Source organism: Dipteris shenzhenensis, chromosome 15 (assembly GCF_047967505.1).
Source record: "Dipteris shenzhenensis isolate YYH24624 ecotype China chromosome 15, Dip_SZ_1.0, whole genome shotgun sequence".
In the NCBI taxonomy this organism is placed as follows: domain Eukaryota; kingdom Viridiplantae; phylum Streptophyta; class Polypodiopsida; order Gleicheniales; family Dipteridaceae; genus Dipteris; species Dipteris shenzhenensis.
In genome coordinates, this window is record NC_141610.1 from 30,058,375 (window position 1) to 30,074,632 (window position 16,258).

At 40.9% G+C, this 16,258-nt stretch overlaps 1 protein-coding gene across 1 annotated transcript; it reads right to left on the reverse strand.

Moving 5' to 3' along the window:
- Positions 1–1,252: 1,252 nt before the first annotated feature.
- Positions 1,253–3,649, reverse strand: LOC147893666 (uncharacterized). The gene has a single exon (XM_087386338.1). It carries the CDS (start codon positions 3,647–3,649, stop codon positions 1,430–1,432), a length of 2,220 nt encoding a protein of 739 aa, XP_087242464.1. The 3' UTR covers positions 1,253–1,429.
- Positions 3,650–16,258: the final 12,609 nt, after the last annotated feature.

The window sequence follows — 16,258 nt, forward strand, 5'->3', positions numbered from 1 at the left end:
TCTAATCTCTTAGTGCACATATAAAATTCCACAATATTCAATATTTCACAAACTCCAAAAAAAAGCAAAATAATGTTGATTAAAGAGAGAGAGAGAGAGAGAGAGAGAGAGAGAGAGGTGGATTCTATTTTGATCATAGAGAGATTTGTGAACAATTGCAAAGTAAAATAGATACCCAAGTATAAAATGCTAATCCATTCCTATGAAAGTCCTTGAAAATGCACTCTTGTTTATAATGCCCTAAACTCAACCATTTACCATTATTATTTTTATAGTTTTTACACTTGATGGGGGTCCTAACGTAGAGAGATTTGTGAACAATTACAAAGTAGAATAGATACCAAGTATAAAATGTTAATCCAGTCATATGAAATCCCTTGAAAATGCAGCCTTATTTATAATGTCCTCAACTCTACATTATTATTTTTATAGTTTTAACACTTGATGGGGGTCCTAATTGCAATCACTTTTTAAAATTCAGCTGATATTCATCTTCTTTATTGAAATCACTTGTAATTCCTTCTCTTCGTAAGTTGTAAATCAATCTAGCGGCCTACACTGCATTTCCACCTGGTCACTCCGCTATTAATTTAAGTGCTGGAGCATTCATGAGCTTCAAAATTTGCAGCTCATACTTGGGACGCGTTCAGTGTTCACAGAAAACATTTTTCTCAACAAATCACAAAACTTGGGGTTTCAAATTTTGAAGGTTTTCCTTAAGAATTTGCACATATTCAAGCTAAAATATAACTAAATTGCCTAAAATTGAGAAAACATTTTTTACGGGTGGAGACTAAGATGTTGCAGGTTCATTGTATATGGTTTGCATGTTTTCGGTGAACAATGGACTCGTTGCAAGGCTATCAGCTGTACAAAGCACTAGAACCACCAAGAAACTCTCATGGAAAGCATTACAAGCAGGAGGTAGCGGGGAAACTGGAAATGCATTGTAGGTATGTTTCTTATTAGGGTCTTCCACTCTGTAAGGAAGGATGAAAGCATCCACAAAATCGTGTAAAGCAATATGCCATGGGAAAGCCAACTTTTGAAAACCATAGCCCTTCATTTCAAATGGCTCTGGTCAGTGGATAGCAAGACAGGAAGCAAGAAGCTACTATGAAGAGAATCTCTCTGAACATGAAAATGCTATGGGCAATGCAGCTAAGGAAAACATCTATTTCCTTCTCTCTTTCTCTTATAAGACTCATATTGCAATTCCCTGTCTGATGTATTGATTGAAAAGTGAGCATGTTCCCCTCTCTCGCCATTAAGCAACTGTGGAGAGGATCTCTCAGCTCAGTGCAATCTCCTTGCAAGCTCAGTACAAAGGTCTAAGATCTCTCTTCTTAGACAATGGTTGCACAGAGGGCATTCTCCATACCATAGGTTATTGGAAGAGACTGAATTAATGTAGAAATTCCTTGAGTGCTCAGTAAATGTCTAAGATCTCTCTGATGAATTGGTTGCAGAGAGGGCATGTTCCCCTGCCTCTCCATAGCTCTCTGCTGCACTTGCGACAGAAGGTGTGGCCGCAAGGAACGAAAGCAGCCCCTTTCAATCCGACCATACAAACACAGCACAAAGGATCCAGGGCCTCTGTGGGTTCCTCCCATGAATCCCAGGGGGCAAACTCGAAGCAAGTGTGAAGGCTAAAATCATCTCTTTTTGCTAAGAAGCTACTGAGGGGCACTCTTGCCACTCTCTCTCTGTCTCCTGATGATGATGATGATGATGATCCTTCTATTTCTTCCCCTTCTTGTGCTTGTCCTTCTGTTGCTGCATCTGCTTCTGTTTCTGCTTCTTCTTCTGCTGTTGATGTTGATGTTGCAATTTCTTGCCTTCCTCCTATCACAGCTTGCCCTCCAGTTTCCATTGTCAATTCTGCTTCATCATGTGCAATGGCTATGGCTGTTGATTCTGCACTTTCTTGCCCTCCCTCATCCTCACCTTGCTCACCTTCAAATGCTGTTTCTGATTTTACTCCAGCTCCTGCACCTTGGCTGCTGCTTGAGGAGGATCTGCTGGAGTCCCTCTGCTGCTGCAGCTCCTCCTTGCCTTCCATCACCTCCTTGCTCCTTCCAAGAACTCCTTCCAAGGAAAACAGAGAGCTGCTGCATGCCGAGACCGCCCCGACCCCTTCTTCTTGATGAGCCTCAGCCCCACTGTGCAATGATGTAGAAGTGACAGGTTCCTCACAGGTCGACAAGGAAGAAGACTCCTCGGTTTGCATCTCGCTGTCTGTGCTCCCTGCAGAGCTCTCGATAGGGATGGGTTTATCAAAGCAATTGACAGCTATGGCTTGAAGCTCCAACATGCAGCAAGAATTGGCGTCTAATGCTGCTGATTCAGTGCAAGAAGCCACAATTCTATCAGATGCAACTGATCTATCGTTTGCCACAGAGACTTCCTCGGATTGAAGCATCAGGGAGCTGGTTGATGCAGATCCTCGAGCAGCAGCAGGAGGTGGAATGCGCAAGCTTTGGTCGAACTTGAGCATCTCTCCCAAAGTTTTTCCAGACCTCATCCTTCTCCCTCCATCGCCGGATGCACCCTCACCTCCTACGTCCTTCCCTCGCAATGCTTTCTCAGAAGCTTCAATCTCTTTCAGCACAGTTTTGCTCCCAAACCTCCCCTTCGCCTTTGCCGATTTCTGCCCGCTAGCCTCCCCTTCAGCCTTCCCATTTCCCTGCTTCAAGCGCTTGCTCTCTTCCCTTCTCCTCCTTGATATCATGTTGATCACCCTCTTCACAATCCTCTTGCTTGCATACTCTCCATGGCTTTGCAGGCCCTGCTCCAATATCGTCCGTTCGCCGGCGACAACGGCGTCCCAGAGAGCGCAGTTGGCTTCTATTCTGCGCGACGATCTCATCTCCGAAAGCATGAGGGAAGCGACGGTTCCCTTCGATGGTAAATTGGCCCGTGCCCATTCGAGCGACTCATCGATGGTAATCTCGTGCGACACTTCAGGAATGATTGGCGATTCTCCCGACATTGCACTGGCAGTCACTCCAGTCCTTGCAAAGTCCGGCGAGGATCCAGCGGTGCCTGTAGTTTCAGGCGAGAATTGAGCAGGACACGACTCCACAAGGGGATTGTGGTACGTTCTCACAGGATAGATCGGGCTGGCGCCCTGCAACAAGCAGAGGCCGTTCCCAGCTTCGAAGTGGCAGAGCACGCGATGGAGCTGCAAGTCGAGCAGAAGGGGATTCGTGTAGTCGTCTCTGGTCTTGGCTTCTCTATACAATGCCTCCTCGAGGATGTGCACAGCGGCTGCGACTTTGGCTCTCCATTCGAAGGAGAAATCGGGCCTCCATTGAACCAAGAGCGCGTAAATCTTAGCAGCTACATGGCGACGATCTTCTGAATTTCTGTCGAGAGTCCAGTCTCTACGGCGACGCGAGGAAGATTTCTGAGGTTGCGGTATGTACAAGGAAGAGATGGTCGGTTTCTCGGAGCTCTGGGGATCGACAATGCCGACCAGCTGCCGTCGTCCCGACTCCGCTTGAAGCTGCAATGCTTTGTCGACGGCAATCTTTGTCATGTGCTGCAGCCACTGTTTGTAGTGCGTCTTGGCTGCTCTCTGCCTTTCTTCGCGCTCCTCGATGATTCTTATCGGAAGGCCTCGAGGTTCATCATCACGCGGAGCCATTGCTTGCTTTTCTTGCTCGGAATCACTGTTTCTTGCCACGGTTTCTTGCTACCGGCATCATCTCTGTGACAAAACAAACATGAGCTTGTGTTAGCTCCACGGGAAGCAAGTAACCTACTCACGCTTTGCATCATTGCTCACACCATCGATAGCACCTCGGCAATCCAACTGCCGGGCCAGAGCCCACGAATCAACAGAAACAATGTGACAGCTGATTGCAGACGCGATCGGACGAAAGCAGATTACTGTTTGCACAGCTCATATTTTTTGCTCGAAGCACACGCAACACGATCGACAAAAGCATCTTGGATCAGTCAACAAAGGCATGATCCCAGTATTCCATGATTCCATCCCGATCGATCGAGCAGAGAAATTCTAATTCTGTGAATCGTTCATCTTTCACGGAGTACTTTTCTGGTTTCTCCGAAGGATTTGTCTTTCCGAAAGGATTAACGTCACCACCGAAAGCCCCCCCCCTCGCAAATGGCGTTGGATCCGCCTGCTAGCTTGCCTTCCACATGCTCTCTGGATCGCAACCCCGATTGGTTGCCGTTTGATTTTAATCCTCCACTCCGATCTCGCCCCAGCCTGCTGATCTTCCCTCGGGCAATCGCTTGTCAAGTACACTAGCCAAACCACGTTTCCGGCGTGAGAAACAAAGCTGCCGTAGGCCGCTTCCCATGCATCCTGGGATCGAACGACCCCGCCCAGCGACCGCATCCATGCTCGGAGTGTGATGTCTGATTGTAACGAGGATGCAACAGTACAAGGATTTGGAGTCCAACAGAGTAGTTAATTCGGCAAGACTCTTATCGCAGAACTACAGTGCGGATGGAGTGTGGACGACGAGAGTTGCATTTGTGAAATTGACGGACAACAATCCAAGCTCACTGCACAGTGCGCAGTGCAGAAAAGAGTAACGGTTTGCAAGGAAAGGACAAGATGACAAGAGACTCTGATGAAGAGTCTGGACATGGCGACTCTGAGCATTTGAATGATCCACGAAACAACGGCAAGCAATCAATTCAAGCACTGCTGCAGGGGGAGAAACATGTGCGATGATGCAGAATCATGAGTCGAAAAGGGATCAAAATCGTGATGGTTTGATCATCGTCACAATCAATTAGCTGAATTGCTCACGAACTAAGCACGAATTGACGTCGCACTCCACCACATCGAGATTCAAGACCGTCCGTCGCGCTCAACACAATTCACAAAAGAAAAGCAGCTATTGTCACACGCATCTACCGTGAGATTTTCAGAACTCAGAGATGCAACGCGATTTCCCTGTGTGTGTGTGTCTCTCTCTCTCGCTCTCTCTCTCATGAACTCATCAGAACTGCCTTTCGATTTTTCACTCGATTGGGGTGCATAACGCGATTTCCCTCTTCCCATCTCATAACTCCCTTTCGATTTTTCATTCAATTGGCGTACACAACGCGATTTCCCTCTCTCTCTCTCTCTCTCTCGCTGTGTCTCTTATAGTCTCTATCCGAGGTTTAACTTTCCCACTGCCGCTCTCGCTCCTACATACGTCTGCCCATACTTCGAACGCCCTCGCGGACTGCCCTGCGCATCACAATTATCAAATCTCTTCGCATGTCGTCGGGACTCGGGATCCCCGCGCCCTCCCCCGTCGATAGCTCCCGGACAAGAGTCGCCAGAGCTTTACCAACGGGCCGCTGCTTCCGGAAAGACGTGGGGGGAACAGCACAAGCTGTGCCATATTGAAACCGAGAGCGAAAGCCAAATGATGGAATCAAAAATGGAGGGAGGGTGAAGGATGAAAAGGCAATCTAGAATCAAAATAAGGAGGGAGGGAGATGGATCAAAGGAGTTTCCGATGGAGAGAGAGAGAGAGAGACAGAAACAGAAGAAGAGAAGCAGCCATAGCCGTAGCCAAAGGAATCAATGTGTATTTTGGCGCCACATCATCCTCTTGTTTACACGTGGCTTGCCGCCCTCCCAAGAATATTCTTCCTCTTGGACCCCCCTCCTTCCTACGTGGCATGCCCCCTCATCTCTCCACGTAGACTCGTCCTTTTGAACGGCCGCCCTCTTCTACCTACTCTCTTAACGCTTTCAAAACCACCAACAAAAAAAAAAAACTAGCCCCACCAAAAAAAAAAGCCCAGCCTCTTCAAATCATTGCAATTTTCACATTGCGAACGAATCTCCTTCGTCGTCGACCACACGGCAACAAACTTTTTCATCGCATCGTCGACCCAGGAGATGCTTGCTTGGCTCTCCGTCAACCTCATGGCACATCAAAAATTTTCTTTTTGTTCTCATCTTATCACAACAAGGGAATGCTTACTTGGATGCTTCTTGTGGGTTGAAATGAAAAGAGCCTCCTGCCAACTCTTGACTTATGCAAATGGCCCAAAGTCGACCTTTCCACAAAAGTAACTAGATCCAGGCAGGTAGCTGTATTGAGCTAGAATATATATAAATGAATTTAGTGCTATTTCGTAAAAATTGTTAAATAATTTTTCCATTTTGACTTGATTGTTAAAGTGAATTTAGAACTTAGATTTTATTACAGTAGTATTTTTTGAAATACGTTATAATATTATTATAAGAGTAACAATAGATGAAAATTTATCTAGTATACTTAAAAGTGGTTATTATTGGAATTGTTATAAATGGAGTTATATATCACTATAAACATGACGTTTTAATAAGCATTTTTTAATAACAGTTCATACATGAATGATTTTATGTGTATTGAAAAAAAGTAGTAATGCTTTGAAAACTAAAAAAATTGAGTAATATATGTTATGAATTAAGAGTCCTTCAAGAGTATGATTTAACTATAGTTTGAAATAGGAAGTCCTTTACATGTATTGAAAATGTGCTTCTACCGAAATATACTAGATTATGTCTCTATTTTTGAGAAAGTAAAATTTTTTTGTAGATGCTGGATTTCCACTGAGGTTATTGTAGCCATATTTCGAGTCCATTGTGTTGAGTTCTCTTATGTATTTCTCTTCGAGTGTATCTGCTTTGCTTTTAAAGTTTGTGGTGGCTAGGATTTCTCTTTTGAAGTTCGAGTGGAACGGTTTGTACATGTTAACATCATGTTTCAATTTTAATGGAGGATTGGTTTGGTGCTGTGCTATCAGTTTTTCAAGATTTCTAGTTCTGTCCAATATATCTTTTTTCTGTAGCAATACATAGAATAGAATATATGTAATATGGGCCTTTTGTGCCTTTTTCTTTGTCTTCTTCGCGATTTCCTATTTGAAATAGCAAAATGAAGTACGATGAGTTTTTCTTGTGTGTTAGAAGATGAAGTTTATATTTATTTTAAGATATGGAGTCAAGAATGTACCTGTAGGGGGCTGAAATATATTATTCTTTGGTGGAGTCGGGAAAAACTCAAAATGTTCGCCATATGCTTCTTTTGCAAAATTTAAATAAAAAATGGAAGTTATACCTTCTATGGTAAATGGCAACTCTTTTGCTTTTTTTTTAACATCTGTTTGGAACATGTTGTTGAACTCCGCTAGTATGACATTTCCAGTCTTACGATCTATTTGAGGAGTTCGGCTAAGCTTACATTATAGCCAAAGTGTAGAAGTTCAAGGCAATAAGCTGAAATTCCTTCTGAGTGCTTATGTATTATAGCTTGTGCTTCTATTCTCAACATCATTGGAGTAATGATATCGTCCTCTTTTGTGATTTTTCGAATTATGTACTTAGTTAGACCTGCATTATGTTTGAATTGATATTATGTATATGTTATTTATTGTATTTTAAAATTTAATCATTTTTTATAAATAAAATTGGGTTACTAACCGCTTGCTCTCATTTCTTTGTCCCCATGTTCTGCCTTCCATTGTTGTACTTCATGTTGATTGTTATCCATGAAATTCCTAAGGTCTTGTAGTGTGCTCCATCCATAAATGTATTCATTTGGTTCCTTTCCAGCCATGTTTATGAGACGCATTTGAGCTGTATACAAGAAATAATTTTGTCCCTTTGTTCTTTTTGTTGATTTCTCTTGATCTTGTTGAGCCAATCGGGCTTTACTTTTGAATTGATTAAAGATCTGCGAAATAGTAATCTATTATGAATTAGAATATAAACTAATGTAAAGAATTGCTACAATGCTTAATATTGAAAACGTACCTCGTCTGATGTTGCCATATTTTGTTGTTGGTTTTTCTTCAAATAAGTTTTTTGATAGATCGTGCATATTAGTTTGTATATCAAAAGTTTCTTTTCTCTTATATTGATGAATATTTAATAAAAGGATTTTCTTTTGATTACTATTTCTGTAAAGTTCATGTAAGCATTGGAATGAAGCCAGATGGATTGATTTTATTTAAGATTCTTAAGTTGTTTCGAGTGGTGACTCGTGAAAGCATTACATATGTTAGTCCTGGTGCAAATGATTTTTGTATTACTACAAGAGTCTTTCCTTTGAGTGTGCATCCTTGTGACTTGTGTCCCGTAATTGCATATGCTAGTGTGATTGGAAAAGTTGTTTTGTGATACCATATTGAGTTTAATACCTTCTGTTTATGTTTTGATCATCTTAGTGTGATTTTTTCATTTGTTGATAAGATCTTGGCATGAATTTTTAAAATGTTGTTTGTGTTATTATCTATTTCTAGTGATATGACACTTACAATAGCGCCATTTGTAGCTCCGATTGTGAGATCTATATTTTCTGTGATCATCACTTTCACTCCTATTGCTATTTGTTGTATGGAGTGGAAATCTGGATCCATTATCCATTCTTTTAATTCTAAGATTTGATCTGCATTGGATGTCATAGTGACAATTTTAATTTGATGCTCTTTGAATTTCTTATGTAGTATGAGCTCATTATAGTATCGTGTGTCTTTTTGATGGGTACACAGTATAGTTGTGTCCTTGTCAATGAAATCGTTTGCTTCACTATCACTTATGATTATATTACCTAGGTAATATTGAATCTCTTCTACCATTGGTTGTCTAATTCTGATTATGTTTAAGAATTCTATGTATATTGGATCTTCTAGGTGACATATTGATGTGTGTAGGAATGAAAAGGTTGCAATTGTCCAGAAACCCGAGTTTCCAATATAGCATTTTCTACAGAATTTATTTTCTTGCACCTTGCATTTACATACTGGAGGCAACTTGGACATATCTCCGAATAAGAGCACTTTTTTATTTTCAAAAGGCTGCAAGATTGTTTGCTTGCAAGTTTCACACAGTTGTCTGATTATTGTGTTTAATGTTTGGCATGTCATCATTGAGATCTCATCAATTATTATGATTTCTGCATTTTGTAATTCTATGTATCGTTCGTCTGACAGTGGTAAGGAGGCACGAAACATATCGTGTCTCTTTGGTAGAGCAAACTGATGATGGACAGTAGTTGCTAATCGACTTAGTCTCATTGCAGCAGCTCCTGTTGTTGCTACTAGAACAATCGATTTTCCTTGTTTTACATAGTTATAAGTAATGTACTTGATCATAAATGTCTTTCCTGAACCAAGAGTACCACAAATGACATGAAGTCCTATAGGTGATCCATTTATCTTTTCGTAAAGTTCTTGTTGTTCAGAAGAAAGAGTTGCATTTTCGAAATCCTTGAACTCGTTCATCATTTGAAGTAATTTTGTGCGTGTTGTGTTATGTATATTGGTATCTTCATGAAGGTCGGTTGAAGCCATGAAGGAGTTTTGAATAACACGTAATGGGCTTTTTTGGAGTATCATGTTTGTTAGTTGGTGGCGATTTTGATCTATTAGCAAGTGCACTTTGCAATATTGATCGATAAGAGATTCGATGTCTTCTTCTGTTTTTACGAGGTCTCGGATATGGCATTCTAAGAAGTAAGATTGCATATGATTGTTTTCAGAAACGAGCTCATTCTCATTTCTAAAATTTACGTTCTTTAGTAGAAGGTTGTAAAAAAATCCTTCAAAATGACGAGCAGGGTGGTAATCTGTGAAACGTATGATTCGTGTTTATGGATACACATAATTTTCGAAAGAATCTACGATAGTTATGTTATCTTTGTTTTTTTTCTTTGACTTTTGGACATTGTATTTTTTCTAGAATTCATAGAAGGTCAAGTTCTCCATGACATTTGGACGACCGCAATATGTATCTATAGGATGCATTACCGAAACACAATGTTCACGAAGGTATTTTTGGTGCATAGATGGGGGAGAGGAGTCAATGAAACGCACAGATTCGCTTCTTTGAATGGTAGATATTTGTAAGCATGACAATGTTGCCTCTATTGGAGATGTTGGGTTTGAAAGAATGTATGCAGATATCATTTTTAATTTAATTGAATCTAGATTATCTAGTCCTAGAAGTTTCGCATCACCAGGATTCAAGTTCATGTGTCCCATGGGTTCGTTTTTCATAGCATATTTTAGAAGGTAATATGATAGGCCTGTGTTTGTTATTTTTTGAATATTCATATGTGCTTGCCACAAGAGTAACATTCCTGCATGGTATGGAACAACATTACGATATTCTAGTGATGGACGGAAGTAGATCCATCTTTGTGTGAGAGGATCTATAGTAGGTTTAGTATCTAAATGTATTGGATATGGAAATCTATATTTGCATTTGTGGTTTGTGCTTGAGTCAAATAGATTGCATGTTAGCCTACATGTGTGGATTTGTTTCCTCTTTACCATATAGTTAAGCTTTCTTTGAATTGAATTCTCTGGCCAGTTATTTAAATCATTCATGTAAGGGATATGTGCATCTATCTAGTTTGATACAATATCTATGTCTTGTTCATCTATCTAGTTTGATACAATATCTATGTACCTCATATCTTATGATGTGATGGTTGACTCTACCTAGTAGTCCTTTATTGCACAGAATATATCTTGCTAAGAATTGTTGCAGTCTAACATGGAAGAGCACTACGCATTCAACTGGACAATCTCTAAATGTGAAGTTTTTATTGAATTGTTTAGCAATGTTTTCTATTTGATCGATTTCACACCATCTGGTGGTTGATACCTCATCTGCAGTAAGTGTAAGGAATATATTCTGAAGGCCTCATGTGTCAACCATTGCCATTATATCTTTTAAGTTTCTATGGTGCCATGAAGGAGATCCAAGAATATAACTTGGTATCTGAAACTTAAGAATACGTCTAATTATCTCTTGTTCAAATATTCTTGAATCTTGTCGTCTTTGTTGGTCAATATCTTTTTGTAATATTGTAGTTGAGTAGAATTTGCTATTAAAATAGATTGACGTATTTGGTACATCAATAACAAGTATGGTTTGTAAAGAGTGAACACGGAGAACAATGTTGATATTCTCATTTTTAAATATATGTTGAAGAACATCTTGCCGTCATGAGCACCATATCCAAAAGGATAGAGGAATGGGAATAATGCATACTCTAGTGTTAATTCGTCACATTGTGATAGACCTTCCATAGATGTTATGAGCTGACGCTCAATAATTCTTGTTGAATCATGAAGTACAATTGTCCCGACTTCATGTGATGTATTTTTTTTGAATTGATGAGTTGTAGGTAGCATGTTGATTTGTTCTAGTAATGACAAGTAGTTGTCCTCATGTGCAATTTTCATAAGATCGAATGGTGAGTCAGCAGAGTGTCTTTCAAGAATATCATAAATAACTTCTGAAGAAAGAACACTTACTCCTAGTTTTGGATGCGGTCGTTCATACATTGTTAAGTATTTTTTAAATATGGCATTTGTTCTAGAGTTAAACGCTAGAACGTGTTTTGTTATTGATAGTAAGTTTGTTGAGCTACTACAGAATCTTTGTTGTCGATTCCAACATATTAGTGGATTATCCAACATCGATCTCCTTTGTAGTATACCTGTTTCTAAAGATGTAATACCTTTAGAAACGTTTAGGGATATATCGATTATAGAAAGCATTTGCATTTGAAATATGTCCGCACCTAATACATTTTGTAAATAGTCTAGATCATAGGGAACCGAGTACAATTTTCTGAATGGACTATCTATGCATGCTTTACAAGCCATTTTTTATCTATGTCCTAGGCCATTTTCTACATGCAAACTTATGAACGTATTGGATAAGTCATATGGTGTTATACTTGATTCTAGTAGTGATATTACTGATTTTAACTTTGTAAAAGAACCTGTGTTAAATTCTATTCTACCACAATATACACAATATTGCATCTTTGAAATATATTGAGAAGTGATTTGGTTCCATTCTTTTAGAAATTTATTGATGAATAGCCATGAGGAGAAACTCGATTGTACTCATCTTTTCTTGTTTTCTATGCTAATGCAGGAAGCACGTTCTCTCCTTTCAATAAGAGACCTTTTCATATTTGTAAATTAAATTATATGTTGAAGTAGAAGAACCTACTTTATTTTCCCGTTGTGGATGAGAGCATTAAAAATGACTTGAAATTCACCAATTCGAATAATCTGCAAAGAAAATATCAAGGTTGTTAACACTATATTTTTCACTCAAAATTTATAACGTCTCTAGTTTATGTTGATACCAATTTGAATATAGCATATAGGAATTTGAATGTAGCATATAGCATTTCGAATATAGAACATGGTAAATAGATCTTTCTTTTTGCACATAGGAGTTTGTGTTTAGCGTATATTTTTTTGCATATATTTGTAGCTACTTGAATTTGGGATATAGCAGTTTTCATTTATCACTTTGTATATATTTGGTAGCAATTTGAATTTGAGATGTAGCACTCTAAATTTCGTACATATCATTTTGCATTTAGAATTAGCACTTAGCATTGATCAACTAGCATTTTTGCATTTAGCAATAGCACTTTGTATCCAACACATAAACAAATAAACTTAACCACACATTCGTGTGGGGGGAGAGTCGGCACATTTCCTCTCCAAAAATTATAAGACCAAGGAACGTGCCCTTCATTGGGTTCATATGATTTTGCATTTTGCACATAGCATTTTGCATATAGTATGTAGCAATTTGAGTTTGGGATATAGAATATAGCACTTTGCATTTTGCACATGGTACTTTGTTTTTAGAAATGTATGATTTTGTATTTTGTACATAGTATTTTGCATTTTTGAAAATTTAATGGATCAATTTTGTAATACAAAAAACTTTGAGGTTGTTGACAATCGCCCATAGCACGGCCATCGAAGCAAAAAGGACGAGCTACAAGAACGTCAAGCTAATGCCAATCGAAAACTTTGAATCATCAAGCTACCTCTACAAGGTTTTCAAGAGCAAGTACCTTTAGGAGCAACTCGATGCACAAGAGCTACTTGACTACTTGAAGCTACATCAGCTTGAAGAGATCAAGAACACTCAATGCACAGATTGGAGCTCTCCCACTGTGCAGACTGAAACCGATGGAGGACTGCTATTAGCGAAGGAAGGTGAGCTTGCCAAAAGGTGCGCACAAGACTGGCTACTGAACGTTCTATCACCGGATCTCTTCACCCAAGAAAGTGATAGTGATTATAACTCAAAGGACGGGGAACTTGAGCCAAACAATGCAGCGGACATACAAATATGAGCAATCGTACTAATCATCACGCTGCCTCTTGAATACTCTAAATCTTCACATTGCCTTACGAATACTCTGAACCTCACGCAACTTCTAGAATAGTGTGCATCTCATTACAAGCTGATAGCCGGGTCTAGTCAAAACTACTAGCCACATATTGCCTTTATACAACCCTTCATAATGGCTATGTCGTAGACAAAATGCTTCTGATACAAGATCTTTAGTCCTCTCATACCTACACCAATCACCATGAACATATACAACATTGCCATTCCATGCTAATCCTAATTTTGTTAGAAATGACCCAACAGAGAGTACACATAGCAAAAGATTAATAGTAATGCCCAGGAGCTCACACAGTGTGCGTGTGGGATTTGGAATCACAAACTTCTTAACTTATGTGCATAAAATATATGTGCAGACTCATTAATAGACAATGAACTAGCCAGATAGAGAAACGACCAAAATAATATATTTCCGTCCAAAATTATGGACACAATACAAAAGAGATAGATTCAGAGTCCCACCAATGGTGTGGTCCTCTGATCTTACCACAAGGTACTTCTGTTATTTGCTGGCTATCTCTAGACTCAAGCCGCCCATGTGCTCCACCTCGAGCTTCTATAGACTTTCCATCCAGAACGATCCTCTCCACCTTGCTGTCTGGAATCTAGCCTAGGTGGGCTGCCACTTGGGCTACCACTCAAGCTCAGTTAGCAACTTCTTCAGGGTCACCTTCACCTCCTGTAGATAGGCCCAACACTTGCCTTCTTGCTGCTCCTGTCTACTGTTAGAGGACTACTCCAGAGAATATGATGATCACAACAACTTGCTGCCCTAGAAGACAGCCGACCAGCCTCTAGGGAACTTAGTCTGTAGCACACCTTCCACTCTCCTTCACCCCTTGTGTGAGGCCCAAGGGAGTGGCTTCTGGCTGCTCCTATGTGCTGCTGAACTTGCTTGATAGTTGGATGTTGAATGAGTGTTGGAGGACCTCCTTTTATAGGGCACAAGGCCTACCCCAAAAAACCGACCAACAGCCTGAATCTGACCGACCCAAACAGGCTGACCAGGCTGCTATAAAATTGCCCTAAAAGGCCTCACTTAACCAGGGCCACTGGCCCACAAAACTAGGGCTTTGGCCCTCACTTCAAGGCCTAATGCCCTCCTATATATGCAAGGTCCAGCCCCCTTTTGTCTTGCCATTTCTAGGCATGGTAGGCTGGTTGGAATCAGCCCTACTAGCCCTACACCTGGTTGACCAAGCTGCTAGTAACCCCTGCCATATTGCACTTCTGCCAGACCCTTCTTCAGCATCGTATAGCCCCATACATCCTACTGAGTCATCATGCTTTTCATGGGGATCTGTTGTAGGCCGTACGCCTGCCATGAAGCACCCTAATTTTCTGAGGCCTCAATACTTCAAATCTTAACTTTCTAGATCTAATAAATTGGGTAAGGCAGTTTCCAATAAATAAAGTACAATAGTATCCATTTCTACTGATGTAAGCAGAAACCAATATCGAGTATTGTTTGTCTATTTTGAGAATCCTCATCCTCAGTGTCCGATGTAGAAGTCTTAAAATGTCCAAGCCACGGTCTTTATGCAGCCCTCAACCTGAGACTGCCTTACATTTGGCAATCCATTGGAGCAGCAGGAAGGTGTGATTGCGGGGAAGGTGTGTTTGCGGGGAACCACTACGAAGGCTACAGAAAGTCTAGTAGATCCCACAGGCTGAAGTGTTTTGAAGTTCCCACTAGGAGGTAGGAGAACATACTCAAAAATCTCTTGCAAAATGCCTTCACAACCTAGATAGTAGGTACTATTATTTGTTGGCTATCTCTAGACTCAAGCCACCCGCGTGCTCCGCCTCAAGCTTCTGTAGAATTTCCATCCAGAACGATCCTCTCCACCTTGCTATCTGGAAACCAGCCTAGGTGGGCTGCCACTCAAGCTCAGTCTGCAACTCCTTCAGGGCCAGCTTCACCTCTTGTGGATAGGCCCAAGACTTGCCTTCTTGCTGCTCTTGTCTACTGTCAGAGGGCTACTCCAGAGAATATGATGATCACAACACCTTGCTGCCCTAGAAGATAGCCGACCAGCCTCTAGGGAACTTAGTCTGTAGCACACCTTCCACTCTCCTTCACCCCAGTGTGAGGCCCAAGGGAGTGGCTTCTGGCTACTCCTGTCTGCTCCTGAACTTACTAGATAGTTGGAGGTTGAATGAGGGCTGGAGGACCTCCTTTTATGGGGCACAAGGCCTGCCCCAAAAAATTGACCAACGGCTTGAATCTAGCCGACCCAAACAGGCCGACCAGGTTGCTATAAAACTGCCCTAAAAGGGCTCACTTAACCAGGGCCACTGGCCCACAAAACTAGGGCTTTGGCCCTTACTTCAAGGCCTAATGCCCTCCTATATATGCAAGGTCCAGCCCCCTTTTGCCCTGCCATTTCTAGGCATGGTAGGCTGGCTGGAATCAGCCCTACTAGCCCTACACCTAGCCGACCAAGCTGCTAGTAACCCCTGCCATATTGTGCTTCTGCCAGCCCCTTCTTCAATGTCATACAGCCCTGTACATCCTGCTGAGTCATTGCACCTTTCATAGGGATCTGTTGCAGGCCGTACGCCTGCCATGAAGCACCCCAATTTTCTCAAGACTAAATACTTCAAATCTTAACTTTCTAGATCTAATAAATTTGGTAAGGCAGTTTCCAATAAATAAAGTACAATAGTATCTATTTCTACTAATGTAAGCATAGAAGCCAAAAACGAGTATTGTTTGTCTATTTCTAGAATCCTCATCCTCAGTGTTCGATGTAGTAGTCTTAGAGAAAGGTCGAGTGATCCATGATATTGTTGGCAACACATGGGAGTTAAATGTGGTGGTGGGGACATCAGTCCTTGTAATATGTATGGTAAGTGCAGCAGGCTGCTAGAATGCCATTATTGCAATTCTGATCCTTAATCAAGCCAATAGAAGTAGGGGCAATCCATTCAGTTTGATTGGACTAACTGCTGTACCAGCCATGTTATAATCATCAACTGGTCTATTGTCTCCTAGGCCTATAAAATGTCCAAGCTAGGGTCTTTATGCAGCCCTCAACCTGA